Raw genomic sequence first — 17,049 nt, forward strand, 5'->3', positions numbered from 1 at the left:
ATAACTCCTCGTGAAGAATTCAAGGTAGCACGGGGTGTAACCTCAATAGGTATATCCCCAATTGTCTTTGAATTCAAGAGGAGTTCACTGTGTTGGGATGTGGATGTTTCAACCAATATGTCACCAGATCGAAGTTTCTTTACTGACTTTGGAGGGCCAGCAAGTCCCTCTAGTCCCTTTTGAATAAAAAAAGGGGATATTTGCCCTAAAGGTTTTTCCGAAAGAGAATGTAATATAAGAAAATGAGATACGTGTGTTACTGATGTTGAAGATTGCTGTTCTGAGTATTCAAGACGTGGTCGCTTACCCATTGACTGTATTTTTACAATTTTATTTAAATTTTTTGGAGGATCCATAGGAAAAGAAAAAGTTTCGGTACCCACTGACCCCACCCACCATGGAGCCCTACAAGGGGAAGCACTACAAAGTCATGCAAGGACAATGCAGCAATGCCAGGGTTTCGTGAGTACCATACCCAAACACCAGCATCAGGCACAATGTCCACAACACCCGTTGAGAACTTCCAACACTGGTACTTGGTTGACTCTAGCCCAAGTGGACCAGCCGATTGACCCAAGGGGGACCACTCAAAGGCCGGCCGTCTACAGGAATTCGAGGCCAAAGTGGTGTGTTAGAGTTGGACCCCTCAACCACCAGGATCCTCTCCTCCCCTTCACGGGTCGCCACGCATGGCAAACACTTGGATGAATGTTTAGATCCCAGAGAAGGTAACCAGATAGAACAGAACATTCCCTGGGAGGTCCCCTCACCACGTACAGGAATCCACACCGAGGGGAGCAGTGTTTTGAACATATCATTACAATATCAAGGAAAGAATGGTTTTGAAATGAACAATAATATCTTATAATAATAATAACATCTAAGCAAGCTTGAAAATAAATCACTAATACAATGGCTTTGACCTTCATGGGATACAAAGGTTTCGTTTTTTTGGAGTTTGTTAACCAATGTGAATTTAAAAGAAACTTTAACAAACAACTAAAACCTACAAATTTGAACAGATCTAGTTTCATTTAATTCTACATAACTCTAAACTTTCAAATCAAATATGGTAATGCAATTGTTAATCTATATGGTAATCTTAAGCTTTTCAATTTGAAACAAAATGTTTGTCACCTAGCTTTGGTGATAAAGAAAAACTAAAATTATCTTATCTTTCTATGATCTTGGACTAAATCCACTGCCACTTAAATATCTGTGTAATAATTTTCACATGACAAAAGTCTGTTGAAAAACCATGACAGTTACATTACCTGGGTTATAAGCCATATACCTCTCCAGTATAGTTGTACTTTCGTTTCTGAAAACATTTTTAGTTTTAATGTATAGATTAAATTTTAACATTTGTTGCTTAGACAAAGCAAAAAAACAAAAACTAGGTACATTAATTCACAACCACAGTTTCACCAGTGAATGTATCATCAGTGTCCACGAGATATTTGTGAAACATACAATTTTGTAATTATGGAGTTTCACTATGTACCAATGGTTAATTATATCACTATGACATATTAATATCTTTTACAACGTCAATTACCTACCATTTTGTACTTTTCTTCAGTAGTTTCAGCTTCTTTTTGAATTTTCTTACACCTGTAAAATAATTGACTAGACATAGCAAGTTCTATAAATTGAACTAAATCTTCAAATATTTAATGGTGGTCAAGTCGATGTAAGTTACAACTATTAAAGTTCAAAACCATCATTTTGTTAATCAGTCTATTACTAAAATCATCAAAACAAGTACATTAAACTATGTGAATTTGAAGAGAGTTATATTAGAACTAAAAACAGAATAAAATCTGAGTATAAAGGAGCAGAAGCTAAGTAAACATAGAGCTAAGAAACATCCCAATTACCATAAATAGCTCAATACTGTGACACAACAAACATTATTTATTTTATAATATATTAATTTCAAGGCTACTATGTTTATATATATGAATTTGGTAGGCTTATATGGATAAAGTTTCATAGTAGTTACTCTAAATATTATGTCACAAAAAGTCTATACGTATGTTTGCTTACAACCTAATGTTCAGATGTGACAGAGAGCCCATTGAACCTAATGTTCAGATGTGACAGAGAGCCCATTGTGTTTACCTAATGTTCAGACGTGACAGAGAGCCCATTGTGTTTACCTGATGTTCAGACGTGACAGAGAGCCCATTGTGTTTACCTAATGTTCAGACGTGACAGAGAGCCCATTGTGTTTACCTAATGTTCAGATGTGACAGAGATCCCACTGTGTTTACCTAATGTTCAGACGTGACAGAGAGCCCATTGTGTTTACCTAATGTTCAGATGTGACAGAGAGCCCATTGTGTTTACCATGCAATGAATGAGCTAGCAAGAATTGTTGAATAACTCAATAAAATAAATTACCTACAAGCACAGATTACATTGATTATGATATGTAAATTATGAAATGAAATAAAACCCAACTTCTTGAAGCTACATGTTTTTCTAGCATCATGAATGTAAATCATTAAATAAGTGAAGTTCTGACTATTAAATATATATAACTTACCAGAATACTGTATGGTGATATCTCATTATTCTTATTAGCTCATGTTTAGCTTCATCACTCAGTCACAAGACTTATGTAAATAACTGACTAAATTAACTTAATGTTTCTGAATATTGCTGTTTTTAATTATAACAATTTTCCAAGTGATTGAAATATTAACTATTACTGCTTCTATTGACAAGAGTGCACTTGATGATAAGAATCTGTTCTGCTTTTAGACAATTCACACATGTGGCCAAGTGATATCTGTTGTTCGTGTTCACTTTGTAAGTATAAATAATACTGTTGTTTTACCTTAATACATTACTTAATTATTGAAAGCTAGAGATATAACCAGCAATATTTAGGGTAAGATTACTTTAATAAAAAGAGTTACAGCAAATTGAGATTCATTTTTTTATTTTGTTCAAAAATATTAAATTATAGTTCTGATACATTCCATTTCAATTTGACTTTATATTGACTTTCATACATCCTAATGGTTTGTATATAACATACTCAACCTATCATAATTATGGAAGCTGTTACATGAATATTAAACACAAAGATATCTTAGGTCCCTGATGAGTGTTTTCTGAGAAATGGATCTCTTAACCTCTCTGGTACTTCATAAACGTTTATTTTGCCAATGATTCTTCATCATACCCAGTTGATGTGATCTATCAGTTTATATGTTTGGAAATAGCTGATTTAATGGTTTTCCTTAGACTGGAAATGTGATTACATCTTTGAAATATTCTAGATGTCTGTTTTAATAATGGACAAAGCTTCACAATGTTTTGTGAGATAATTAGAAAATTACTCTACATGGATTAAAAGAATTGTAGAGCTGGTGGTTTAAAAACATTTAATACAGGACTTTCAATGAATCTTTAGATTTTATATCATTTTATAGAATAAAATGGAACTATGATTCTCTACCACTGTTGAGATGCTGTTTCTCTGTATAATGATAAGAGGTGAGTTAAATTGTGAGAAGAATTTCCAACTGACTCAACATTTTACTGTAAGAGAAATGTTACATGAAACAGCCCTAAAGACACGAAAATTGTGAAGACCTTAAGCTGTTGTCACTTCATTTTCCACTATTATGTTACAACCTTATCTGCAACTGTTATGAACAGATTCTCTATATACCACTGATCATTACTTAACAATTTATTATTACAATGCAGGAACTTGCTGTCAAGGTTTTTCCCAAAACATTCCCCCCTTATTCCAAATCTTCTGTGTAAGGAAAGGTGGAATGTTTCTGTGTAAGGAAAGGTGGAATGTTTCCTCATCCTACAATTACTTTTTTATGGTCATAATTTTGAAGCTAAAAATGAGAATTTAAGGCATAAACATTATTAGGTTTATTGACTTTTGACTGAATGTTTTAACAATTCACTGAATTTGATATTTAAGAAGAAAATGTTCACTCACCTAACTGACATAGCTGCATCATTTTGCTGCTGTGCTAAAGTCTCTCGAGAAACAGCTGCAACTTGGACGTTTGTTACTAGGTCAAGTCCATCTTCAAGTAACTTTCTCATGTCCTACAAACGTTTGTTAATTTTTTTTTCAAATATGGTATTTTGGGTTATTTTACTGGCAATAAGTTAACTACCACATAAAAGAGAGTCTTGAAAATTGGAAATTCTGTTAGATTTACAAGTTTCTCAAAGTTAAGAATCATTTTATTATTTGCATGAGATTAATTAAAGTTTCACATCCTTTCACTTATGTAAGCATTCAAGATTTACCAGTAAGTGTTAGCTACAAGAAATAAACAAGTGTTCATATCGTATAATTCTTTAAATGTAACCAAAGAATGTTTTACTAATGTATTGCAATTGCACTAATGACTTTACATTTGTTAGATATGGTTGAGAAGCAAATTTCATTGAGAACTCAAGAAAAACTTATGACTACTACTCTGAAAAAAAACCCAATAAAAAATATAATTTTCTAACACTGAAAAATAGGTACTTTCCTTTCAATGATGAACAAAATCACACAGAAAAAAAGAAGGAGAGAAGGACAGACAAATGTGAAAACATGAATAACAAAATCAGACCCCAAACAAGGCAATTTGTAGTTAAGGGACATATCAAAAGAAGAAGGAGAGGAGGATAGACAAATGTGAAAACATAAATAACAAAATCAGACCCCAAACCAAGGCAATTTGTGGTTAAGGGACATATCAAAAGAAGAAGGAGAGGAGGATAGACAAATGTGAAAACATAAATAACAAAATCAGACCCCAAACCAAGGCAATTTGTGGTTAAGGGACATATCAAAAGAAGAAAGAGAGGAGGATAGACAAATGTGAAAACATGAATAACAAAATCAGACCCCAAACAAAGGCAATTTGTGGTTAAGGGACATATCAAAAGAAGAAAGAGAGGAGGATAGACAAATGTGAAAACATGAATAACAAAATCAGACCCCAAACCAAGGCAATTTGTGGTTAAGGGACATATCAAAAGAAGAAGGAGAGGAGGATAGACAAATGTGAAAACATAAATAACAAAATCAGACCCCAAACCAAGGCAATTTGTGGTTAAGGGACATATCAAAAGAAGAAAGAGAGGAGGGTAGACAAATGTGAAAACATAAATAACAAAATCAGACCCCAAACCAAGGCAATTTGTGGTTAAGGGACATATCAAAAGAAGAAAGAGAGGAGGATAGACAAATGTGAAAACATAAATAACAAAATCAGACCCCAAACCAAGGCAATTTGTGGTTAAGGGACATATCAAAAGAAGAAGGAGAGAAGGATAGACAAATGTGAAAACATGAATTGCAAAATCAGACTCCAAACCAAGGCAACTTGTGGTTAACGAACATATCAAAAGAAGAAGGAGAGGAGGATAGACAAATGTGAAAACATGAATAACAAAATCAGACCCCAAACCAAGGCAATTTGTGGTTAAGGGACATATCAAAAGCCTCAAAGTCAAAGCCACCAGAAAACAAAAAGAACTGAGAGAACAATATTGGATAAATGTTGATGGGAAAGGAATCTGGTTCATGACAACAGCAGAAGCACCCAGAATATGAGATGCAATGACAGGAATATCAATCAACTTGTTAGGCCCAAAACCAGATGCAACATATGAATACAGAGAAATGGACAATGGGCTTCCACCTGGTGAATGAGATAAGTAACCACTAAAGAAAAGTTAGAATGGATCATCACAAGATGACTTCTGGCCATTTGAAAAACACGAACAAAAAATACAACCTACAGTAAGAAATTCCAGGATGTTGATAGGATAAGACCTCTTCAATAAGAACCAGAATCTTCCACTTGATCACTCCCTTCTCACATCTCTGAAGTGATATACCCACAAAATATGTATAAACAGGGCAGGATGAAGCAGAACATCTGATGACATGTGAGTCACATCTAAACACCAATGCTGATTGAAAACAAGGGTAGGAGGAAGGCATATAAGACTGACCCAAGAAGATAAGATCTACTATGGACAATCACATCCCTCAAAAGCAATAAAACTTTGTAAGCTGTAACTGGACTGAATACCCAACAAACAAAATTAAAGAGGGGTAGGATGAAGAAAAACAACAACATTCAAATAGACAAGATATTGGATAGGTTGAAGTAATGAATTCTCCATCTTCATTATAACTGTCTCCAGGAGCAGCTAATAAAGGTAAGAGGTGAACTGCCCCTTGGAAGAAGGAAGCAAAGCAAACAGTAGCCAGTTGACCAAAGAAAGAGTAAAGCACAATCCAAGAGTATATATGTGACAAACAAATACAAAAAATACAGGGCTGAAACAAATATAAAGGGCAGTACGTGAAACAAAGAACCACCACATGTAGAAGAATGTGAAGGGTGGGTCTGGATATGCAAATGGTCAATTTCTCTTTATCATCAACAGCCTCTAGAAAAAATCCACCTAAGGGTGAAAAATGACTCCATTGTATGACAGATCAAATTGGAAATTAGAATGAGGCAGGACAATCCCAGTACAGGATGTCAGTCTACAGTTTGACATGAAGACAATGAACAGCCTGGAGAAAGATGATGAACAGGAACAACATAGTTTGTAGAGGCAGAAAATCTTAGAGCAGATGCAGGCTGATGACAAGATGTTGTCATGGGAAAAAATGGTACCAGGGACAAAGGAGGTGGGGAATGAAATATTAGATCAAATCTTTCTGATAAAACCCAAATCCCCACTGAACTGTGGTAAAAGATTCCCAAAGAGTAAAAATATGACATAAAAAAGTTCCCACTGGACCAGATCTCTTTGGAATTCTCCAGTACTGTTGGTTACATCAACTTTGAATAAAAAAATGAAATCAGAAATCCCTGAAAAGGGGTCAGGAACAGATACATAAACACCAGGATGGGAAAAAGAATAGAAGTGTGTGCTGGCTCCAACTGTTACATACATGCAGCCAAAAAGAAAGAGGCTGAGTGCTGACACACAGATTGTACACAAGATTTCAAAATCTCAGATACATGATAAAAACATATCACAAAAAAAACAGAGGTAAAAATACCTGGAACAGAATTACTTCATGACTCTGAAAACTCCAACTACATTGAAACTAAACGTGTAAAGTGAGAGCTGGAAATGACAACCCAACAAACATGGAAATAGTAATGGATCATATAAAAACAGGAAATTAGCTAAAATATAAAATACTTGACAAATAATGTGAACAAATATAATATTGGGAAAAGCTGACTCTATGCAAGGAATAATTATAAGCTCATTCTACATTATTCTTTACTTATTGGTTTTGTAGATTACCCTGTGTTTTACCCCAATTATAATCTCATTCTTCATTACATTTTAATTACTGGTTTCTAAATTATCCTGTGTTTTACCCTAATTAATCTCATTCTTCATTATACATTAATTACTGGTTTCTAAATTATCCTGTGTTTTACCCTAATTATGATCTCATTCTTCATTGTACATTAATTACTGGTTTCTAAATTATCCTGTGTTTTACCCTAATTAATCTCATTCTTCATTATACATTAATTACTGGTTTCTAAATTATCCTGTGTTTTACCCTAATTATGATCTCATTCTTCATTGTACATTAATTACTGGTTTCTAAATTATCCTGTGTTTTACTCTAATTAATCTTATTCTTCATTATACATTAATTACTGGTTTCTAAATTATCCTGTGTTTTACCCTAATTATGATCTTATTCATTTTTACTCTTTAATTACACGTTTTGTAGATTACCCTGCATTTTACCATAATTATGACTTTATTCATCATTACTCTTTAATTACTGCTTTGTAACTTACTCTGTGTTTTATCCTAATTATGATCTTAATTATTAATTCATTTTAATAACTGGTTTTGTAGATTACCCTGTGTTTTACCATAATTATGTTCTCATTCTTTACTACCCTTTAATTACTGGTTTTGTAGATTACCCTGTGTTTTACCCTGTTCACAGCAGAAACATTAAATAACTATACAAATAACTCTTAAAACTAAATATACTATTTCTGGTTAACCGACATGTCTTCATATGCATTTCTAAGCTAACTGTGCAAAAATTTCAAAATCCTACTAATATGAGTCACACTAATAAGTTCAATGATGTATTCATTAGTTAGAGGTGCATCATTTGTGGCTCTTGAATGAAATAGAATCTCTTTAGTTACCACAAAACTTCTAATAGCTCACACCAAGTTTACACTACAGATTGCATGTTACTATATAACATTTATTATATCATAATATACAATGTAAACATATTTCATCCATAACCTTTAGTACATAAGTATATAACAATCAGCTTATTAGCACAATCTGCACACTGTAATCATACCTGGTCACTTTCTTGAAGTTGCTTTTGGCCTTCTGAAGTATTCTTATTATGACTTGGTTGAGATGGCCCAGTAGAATCTTCCTCATCACCAACACTATTAGAGAGTTTATTATATACATTCAAGCACATACATCAATACAGTGAACACACACTAGGTTCTTTTTAATCATGTACATTTTTAATTCAAAGAATTATTCAGTTTTGAATCCACAAAACATCTAATAAAAATACTGATTTACTTCAAATCAAAATCTAGTAAGTTAGCCTCATGTATCAATGTTTGAAAACACTGTGATTCTTGAATTGGTCTTGGATGAGATCAAACTTTGATAGATGGTAAGACTACTAGTACAGAGGGCCAATGGAAGGAGTCATGCCAAGGCTACAACTTATGCATTAAAAGTTACTTCTTTTAATTCCATATATTATGTTCTGTATGCAGTATTTGTGGTTAAAATAGCTCAACATTGAACCTCATAACATTAAACTTTCAAAGTTTTTCTGCAGACTCTTTTCAAACCCCCTAGAAATGGTATACCTTGCATGCTGATAGGTCATTCATGTTCACTGTATTTCACATTCTTCAGCTGTAGCGATAGCCTAGCCATTCAAAACTTGCTTTCTGTGGCATTACAGTATTAAGTATAATAACACTTACCAAGCTTGTCTGTTTAATAAAGGTAAACAAACAGAGTTAATTAAACCCTGTAACATGGATAATAACAGTATACAAAGGTTGTGAGATTTACCAATACCAGTTATTTCCTTGTTCTAACCACACATTAAGGTTGTAAAATGTACTGATACCAGTAAGTTCCTAGTTCTAACCAAGAATTAAGGTTGTCAGGTGTATTGATACCAGTAAGTTCCTTGTTCTGACAATGAATGAAGGTTGTCAGGTGTATTGATACCAGTAAGTTCCTTGTTCTAACCAAGAATTAAGGTTGTCAGGTGTACTGATACCAGTACGTTTCTTGTTCTAACAAAGAATTAAGGTTGTCAGTTGTACTGATACCAGTAAGTTCCTTGTTATAACCAAGAATTAAGGTTGTCAGGTGTACTGATACCAGTACGTTTCTTGTTATAACAAAGAATTAAGGTTGTAAGGTGTACTGATACCAGTAAGTTCCTTGTTCTGACAATGAATGAAGGTTGTCAGGTGTATTGATACCAGTAAGTTCCTTGTTCTGACAATGAATGAAGGTTGTCAGGTGTATTGATACCAGTAAGTTCCTTGTTCTGACAATGAATGAAGGTTGTCAGGTGTATTAATACCAGTAAGTTCCTTGTTCTAACCAAGAATTAAGGTTGTCAGGTGTATTGATACCAGTAAGTTCCTTGTTCTAACCAAAAATTAAGGTTGTGAGGTGTACTGATACCAGTACATTCCTTGTTTTAACCAAGAATTAAGGTTGTCAGGTGTACTGATACCAGTAAGTTCCTTGTTCTGACAATGAATGAAGGTTGTCAGGTGTATTGATACCAGTACATTCCTTGTTTTAACCAAGAATTAAGGTTGTAAGGTGTACTGATACCAGTAAGTTCCTTGTTCTAACCAAGAATTAAGGTTGTCAGTTGTACTGATACCAGGAAGTTCCTTGTTCTAACCAAAAATTAAGGTTGTAAGGTATACTGATACCAGTACGTTCCTTGTTCTAACCAAGAATTAAGGTTGTAAGGTGTACTGATACCAGTATGTTCTTTGTTCTAACCAAGTATTAAGGTTGTCAGTTGTACTGATACCAGTAAGTTCCTTGTTCTAACCAAGAATTAAGGTTGTAAGGTGTACTGATACCAGTATGTTCCTTGTTCTAACCAAGAATTAAGGTTGTAAGATGTACTGATACCAGTAAGTTCCTTGTTCTAACCAAGAATTAAGGTTGTAAGGTGTACTGATACCAGTAAGTTCCTTGTTCTAACCAAGAATTAAGATTATAAGATGTACTGATACTAGTAAATAATTTTGTTCTAACCAAGATTGATCTGGAATTTTTGAGTTGATGAAAGTATTTGTGGATTGTATAATATTATAATGTTTTAAAAAAATAAATTAAGTAACATAATTAAAGCATTTTCTACTTTAATATATATTTATTATAACTATTATTCTTTCAACTAGACATTGTAGATGTAAAAGATTACAATCAAACTAAATACAAGGGATTCCTTGTTTTTCAAAGAGCTTACAGGTTGTTTATGGGGAGGTAATATTTTAGTGAAATAAGTGTTTGATGTAAATTATGTGATACATATAAAATTAACAGTGTAAATTAAAAACCCACATTGACTCTTAAAGAAACTGTCAGTAATAAAAGAACATTTTACTCATCAATATCATATTGATGTATGAAAATATTTTTCATGAAACTCAAACAGAATATAAATAATAAATACATTAACATCTGTTACACAGCTGTAATTATAATCATAGTAATACAGATATTAAGCAGAAGCTTTATAACAAGAAAAACTGTTCAACAACTCAAAACAACTTAAGAAACTTTTTATACCATCATGTTAACTTGATTTATTCTAAGAGATGTCAAAACTGTTCAACAACTCAAAACAAATTAAGAAACTTTTACACCATCATGTTAACTTGATGTATTATAAAAGATGTCAAAACTGTTCAACAACTCAAAACAAATTAAGAAACTATTTATACCATCATGTTAACTTGATTTATTATAAAAGATGTCAAAACAGTTCAACAACTCAAAACAAATTAAGAAACTTTTACACCATCATGTTAACTTGATGTATTATAAAAGATGTCAAAACTGTTCAACAACTCAAAACAAATTAAGAAACTATTTATACCATCATGTTAACTTGATTTATTATAACAGATGTCAAAACTGTTCAACAACTCAAAACAAATTAAGAAACTTTTTATACCATCATGTTAACTTGATTTATTATAAAAGATGTCAAAACTGTTCAACAACTCAAAACAAATTAAGAAACTTTTTATACCATCATGTTAACTTGATTTATTATAAAAGATGTCAAAACTGTTCAACAACTCAAAACAAATTAAGAAACTTTTACACCATCATGTTAACTTGATGTATTATAAAAGATGTCAAAACTGTTCAACAACTCAAAACAAATTAAGAAACTATTTATACCATCATGTTAACTTGATTTATTATAAAAGATGTCAAAACTGTTCAACAACTCAAAACAAATTAAGAAACTTTTTATACTATCATGTTAACTTGATTTATTATAAAAGATGTCAAAAGTGTTCAACAACTCAAAACAAATTAAGAAACTTTTTATACCATCATGTTAACTTGATGTATTATAAAAGATGTCAAAACTGTTCAACAACTCAAAACAAATTAAGAAACTATTTATACCATCATGTTAACTTGATTTATTATAAAATATGTCAAAACTGTTCAACAACTCAAAACAAATTAAGAAACTATTTATACCATCATGTTAACTTGATTTATTATAAAAGATGTCAAAACTGTTCAACAACTCAAAACAAATTAAGAAACTATTTACACCATCATGTTAACTTGATGTATTATAAAAGATGTCAAAACTGTTCAACAACTCAAAACAAATTAAGAAACTTTTTATACCATCATGTTAACTTGATTTATTATAAAAGATGTCAAAACTGTTCAACAACTCAAAACAAATTAAGAAACTATTTATACCATCATGTTAACTTGATTTATTATAAAAGATGTCAAAAGTGTTCAACAACTCAAAACAAATTAAGAAACTTTTTATACCATCATGTTAACTTGATTTATTATAAAAGATGTCAAAACTGTTCAACAACTCAAAACAAATTAAGAAACTTTTTATACCATCATGTTAACTTGATTTATTATAAAAGATGTCAAAAGTGTTCAACAACTCAAAACAAATTAAGAAACTTTTTATACCATCATGTTAACTTGATGTATTATAAAAGATGTCAAAAGTGTTCAACAACTCAAAACAAATTAAGAAACTTTGTATATTATCACATTAACTTGATGTATTATAAAAGATGTATTTATTCTGTTTTCTACTGATACATCATTTTTCTTCATAACTTAATTTTACCAATACCACAGATACACTTGTAAAATCTTATTTATGAACACAATAAGCTTTAAGTAAAACTGCAAATGATGTAATGAAACTACCCTGGTGAGTAGTTGTGGTGTATGTTGTTTAGGAAACTTTATTTATAAGTACAATGATGTAATGAAACTACTCTTGTGAGTAGTTGTGGTGTGTGTTGTTTAGGAAACTTTATTTATAAGTACAATGATGTAATGAACCTACTCTCGTGAGTAGTTGTGGTATGTACTGTTTAGAAAACTTTATTTATAAGTACAATGATGTAATGAAACTACTCTTGTGAGTAGTTGTGGTGTGTGTTGTTTAGGAAACTTTATTTATAAGTACAATGATGTAATGAACCTACTCTCGTGAGTAGTTGTGGTATGTACTGTTTAGAAAACTTTATTTATAAGTACAATGATGTAATGAAACTACTCTTGTGAGTAGTTGTGGTGTGTGTTGTTTAGGAAACTTTATAAGTACAATGATGTAATGAAACTACACTTGTGAATAGTTGTGGTGTGTGTTGTTTAGGAAACTTTATTTACAAGCATAAATGATGTTATTAAACTACCTTAGTTGGTAGTTATGGTGTGTGTGCTGTTTAGGAAACTCTATCTATAAGCACAAAAATGTAGTAAAAACACCCTAGTGGGTAGTTGTACTGTATGCTGTTTTGAAAACTTTGTTTTTATTCAGTCATTCAACATTTTATGTTCAATAAAATAATTTGGGTTCTTGTCATTTTAATTTTTACAAAAGATGACATTATGGTTTAAAATTTGCAGGTAATGTTCTATTTTAACATTCTGAAAATTGATATTAATTATATTAAATGTTTTTCATACTGAACTGCAGTATTTAAGTTTAAAACGTTTAATATTGAGACAGTATTTAAACACAGAACTTTGAGACTAATGAAACTGAATTACAAGATACAACTGAGAATTATAACAGAATTGTGAATGTTGACAAAAACCACTAAATTCATGCAGAAAATGTTAATATTCGAGTGACTATTTGAAACTGTAGTTAAATACTTACTGCACTCATGAAATCACTCAGTTGTGACAAATGCTTAAAGCCATGTAACATTTATCGCTTTGTAAAAGAGGTTTTTAACAAGATTAAAAAAATTCTATTGTAGCTATATAAATGTTTCATAAAAACATTTGTGATTATAATGGTTATTTCACCTATATATTTTTATTTAAATGTGCATATTGAGGTAATGATTATATACTTATATCTTTAAAAAATAATGAAGGAATTTGTATTTTCAAAAAAGTGGATTCCTCATCAACAAATCTTTGAAAATGTCCTGATTAACTCAGCTTATGACATTAACCACATTGTACTTGTCATCAGATACAAAATTGTCTCTAAATACTAAAGCTAATTACAAAGAATTTGTTGATTTCCAGAGCCAGAATAATATGAAAATGACACACTTTTGTCAAGTCTCTTGGTCAAGCGACTGTGTAAATTGAGCCTTGTGACTAAAAATAGATCCCAGAAGTAATAACAGAGCATTTAGTTGAATTGGAGAATGCCAGTAACCGGCAAGATAGCCTGTAGCATAATTACTGAGGAAACCATTAGTAGAAAGAGAATCAGTAGTTAAACTGTCAGAATGGTTGATAGATGAATGTGGAAACCAGTAATGAAGCAAGTAATTTCTGTTGAACTGTATCTGACTTCCTGCTCCATCTGCTTGCCAATTAATTCCAGTAGAAACTGGTCTATATATTTTTGCAATGGGATTAAGTGCTGTATCATATGATAATAACTGGTTATATAATATGTCATCTAGTTTATGTTCAAATTTTTGGTATATTTCAAGTTTTGTTCCTAGTATAAAGTCATTCAATGGGATCATAAGTTTCTCTCAACTTAGCTATTTGAGGGGTTGGATGAATTACTCATGACATCAGATGTCCTCTACTAGTGGATGTCACAGTAATGTTAAAAATACTAGAAACTAAAGGGTTTAGATTATTTCGTGAGCTGGGAAAATAAATGGTAAATGAGTTTTAATTATGATAAATATAAGTTAATACATGTGGGTTGTCATAATTTTAATTATATGTATAATTTGGATGGGAATAACCTTAAGAGTGTCATGAAGGCAAGGGGTCTTGGTGTAAAAGTCAGTCAGTCCCTTAAGCCATCCAAACATGTACTGTTACTAGTGGTAGGGCAAACAGGATATTAGGTTGTATCTACGTAAATATTGAATATATGTCTAACAAGGTTATAATTTCACTGTATAGGTCACTGATTAGGAAACACTTGGAATATTGTGTTCAGTCTTTGGCTCATTACCTTAGGAAAGACACTGAATTACTGGAAAAAGTTCAGAGAAGGATTACTAGAATGGTACCTGGGTTGTCATACAAGAAGAGATTAAAATATAATTGGTAGTTGAAGTTTACAGTAATACTTCAATGTCATCTGGTTGAATAGCCATGTCCTTGCTGTGGTGTAGTAAACTTTTGGAGCAGGGGCTTTCAAACCAGTGACGATTACTGACAATGTTCAAAGACTGCATCAGGTGACCAGAGGTCAACACACAATGTTCTTGTTCATAATAGTCCTAATGTGCATAGCTTCTCAACCAAACTAGTAGCAGGAACTTGTGTGTACTTTGGTATATTCAGGTAAAACTCTGTTAACAAAGGTTCAGGTCTGAATAATAAGAGAAGATATGACGAGATCTTCCGTTGCAAATACATTAACTACTGTGACCATGTTGGCATAGTTCAAGTTACACCAACCCCTATCTCAGCTACAACTATATTCAGGTATGGAAACCATTTTTAGCATCAATGAAATAAGTAGAGTCATAAAGACTTCTAAACTATAACTTTAACTTTTAATGTAATGTTCTGATATTATGTGTTAATGTTGTCAAGTTCAAACTCAAAAAGGTAATTTTGATTTAAAACCTACATGAAATTTAGAATTACTTCTCATGTTGTTAGTTAATGTGCTCATTACTAAACTTGAAGGTAATCATCAAATCAGAGTAAAACTCCTCGTAAGTTTTAGGTGGAATTACACCTTTGTTCTTTAGTGTGGCCCGTATTCTTAAGATGGTTGGTATGGGTATTAGCACTTTAATTAAAATAAAGTACAAAACAATGTTTTGACCTTATAAGATGACCTAAGGAGGTCAAAACGTTGTTCTATATTTTATTTTAATTAAAGTGCTAATACCCATACCAACCGTCTTAAGAATACATTTTTACTTCAAGTGGGTTTCTCATCATCACAAATTTCACAGGCTCACTGAGAATAACACAAACATTATAAGTAGTAATATTAAAGATATGACCTGTCAGAACACTACAATGTGTACTCAGTATTTCACCATACATATATTTCAATCTGAGAAAAAAAGAATAATAGAGGCCTAGTAACACAGGTTTACCATTTTATAAAAAATGTTAAGATGTACTGTAATGTTAGTCATAATATAAAGAACAGAGAAACTGAGGATTATCTCAAAATATTATTCTTTACCAAATGCTTTTATGTATCTTAAGACAAACTTCACTGGTGTATGCCAACTGAAGAAAACAAAAACACTAAACAATTAATATACACTGAGTGTAAAAGTCAATGTACAAAAATAATACTAGTATATTCTAGGAACAGAGAGGGATGTATTATGATATAACATAAGTTGTAATTCATTAAAATCGTAATATAAAACAGCTAAGTTATTTAAATAAATGTGTTTATAACTTACAAGTTATACAAGTAGATTTCATAATCAGTGATGACGAGAAACCCACTTGTTGAGAAAATTTATATGCAAAAAACGGCTCGTTTGGGCTGAGAAAACACTTTACATAGAAGAGCGAACAACGTTTCGACTTTCTTCGGTCATCGTCAGGTTCTCGAAGAAGGTCGAAACGTTGTTCGCTCTTCTATGTAAAGTGTTTTCTCAGCCCAAACGAGCCGTTTTTTGCATATAAAAGTAGATTTCATGTTATATGATATTGGAAGTTGATATCAGCAATTTACTTTCACACAAACATAAGTGTAAGACTTGTTAAAAAACGTACCAAGGCTACTGAGGCAATAACAATTTGAAAATTATAATTTGAATGGCAGTGACCATAATTTTCACATTTTATGGTCTTAAAATTAATCTCTAGCTGATAATTTGGTCAAATATTTCTAACCTTTGATCATTATGAGAACCCATCTTTCTTGTACTCTTATATCTTCGTGCAAGAATTCGTTGTTCTCGAAGTTTGCTCTCAATAGAAAAAACAGAATTCGATTTATCCACGTTATTAGCTAACATGCTTACTAATACTGTATTACTATTACTTCCAGTTTTACTAGTAGTACGTATATTAAAACTTAAACTATAATTCAGTGACGTGCGTGTAAATAAAAACCGCTTAACTTTCTTAAGATAAACACACAAAAAAAGAATAATGTTTAAATCCAATATTTTCGAGGGGGAGGAAGTGTGTGAAATTGAAGCTTTACCTTCAACCTCAAATTGACAATTAGGCTCTTTCATGACTATTGTATATCAGTAGCTAAGCAACGCATTTCTGACTATGTGCGCTACCTAT

General features: G+C 31.9%; 1 protein-coding gene across 2 annotated transcripts in view; it reads right to left on the reverse strand.

Moving 5' to 3' along the window:
* LOC143246776 (dynein regulatory complex protein 1) overlaps nucleotides 1-17,035 on the reverse strand; it is a 99,942-nt gene extending 82,907 nt beyond the window's left edge. Inside the window, exons 1-4 of one of the 2 annotated variants that reach the window (XM_076493920.1) lie at nucleotides 16,645-17,034; nucleotides 8,375-8,468; nucleotides 3,977-4,089; nucleotides 1,563-1,614 (exon numbers count right to left, since the gene is read on the reverse strand). In XM_076493920.1, the coding sequence (XP_076350035.1) occupies nucleotides 1,563-1,614; nucleotides 3,977-4,089; nucleotides 8,375-8,468; nucleotides 16,645-16,994 (609 nt within the window). In that variant the 5' untranslated portion in view covers nucleotides 16,995-17,034. Of the gene's footprint in view, nucleotides 1-1,562; nucleotides 1,615-3,976; nucleotides 4,090-8,374; nucleotides 8,469-16,644 lie in introns of both variants that reach the window. The other variant, XM_076493921.1, reaches the window with a different exon arrangement.
* Between the last annotated feature and the right edge of the window lie 14 nt (nucleotides 17,036-17,049).

Source organism: Tachypleus tridentatus, chromosome 3, assembly GCF_004210375.1.
Source record: "Tachypleus tridentatus isolate NWPU-2018 chromosome 3, ASM421037v1, whole genome shotgun sequence".
NCBI lineage: Eukaryota > Metazoa > Arthropoda > Merostomata > Xiphosura > Limulidae > Tachypleus > Tachypleus tridentatus.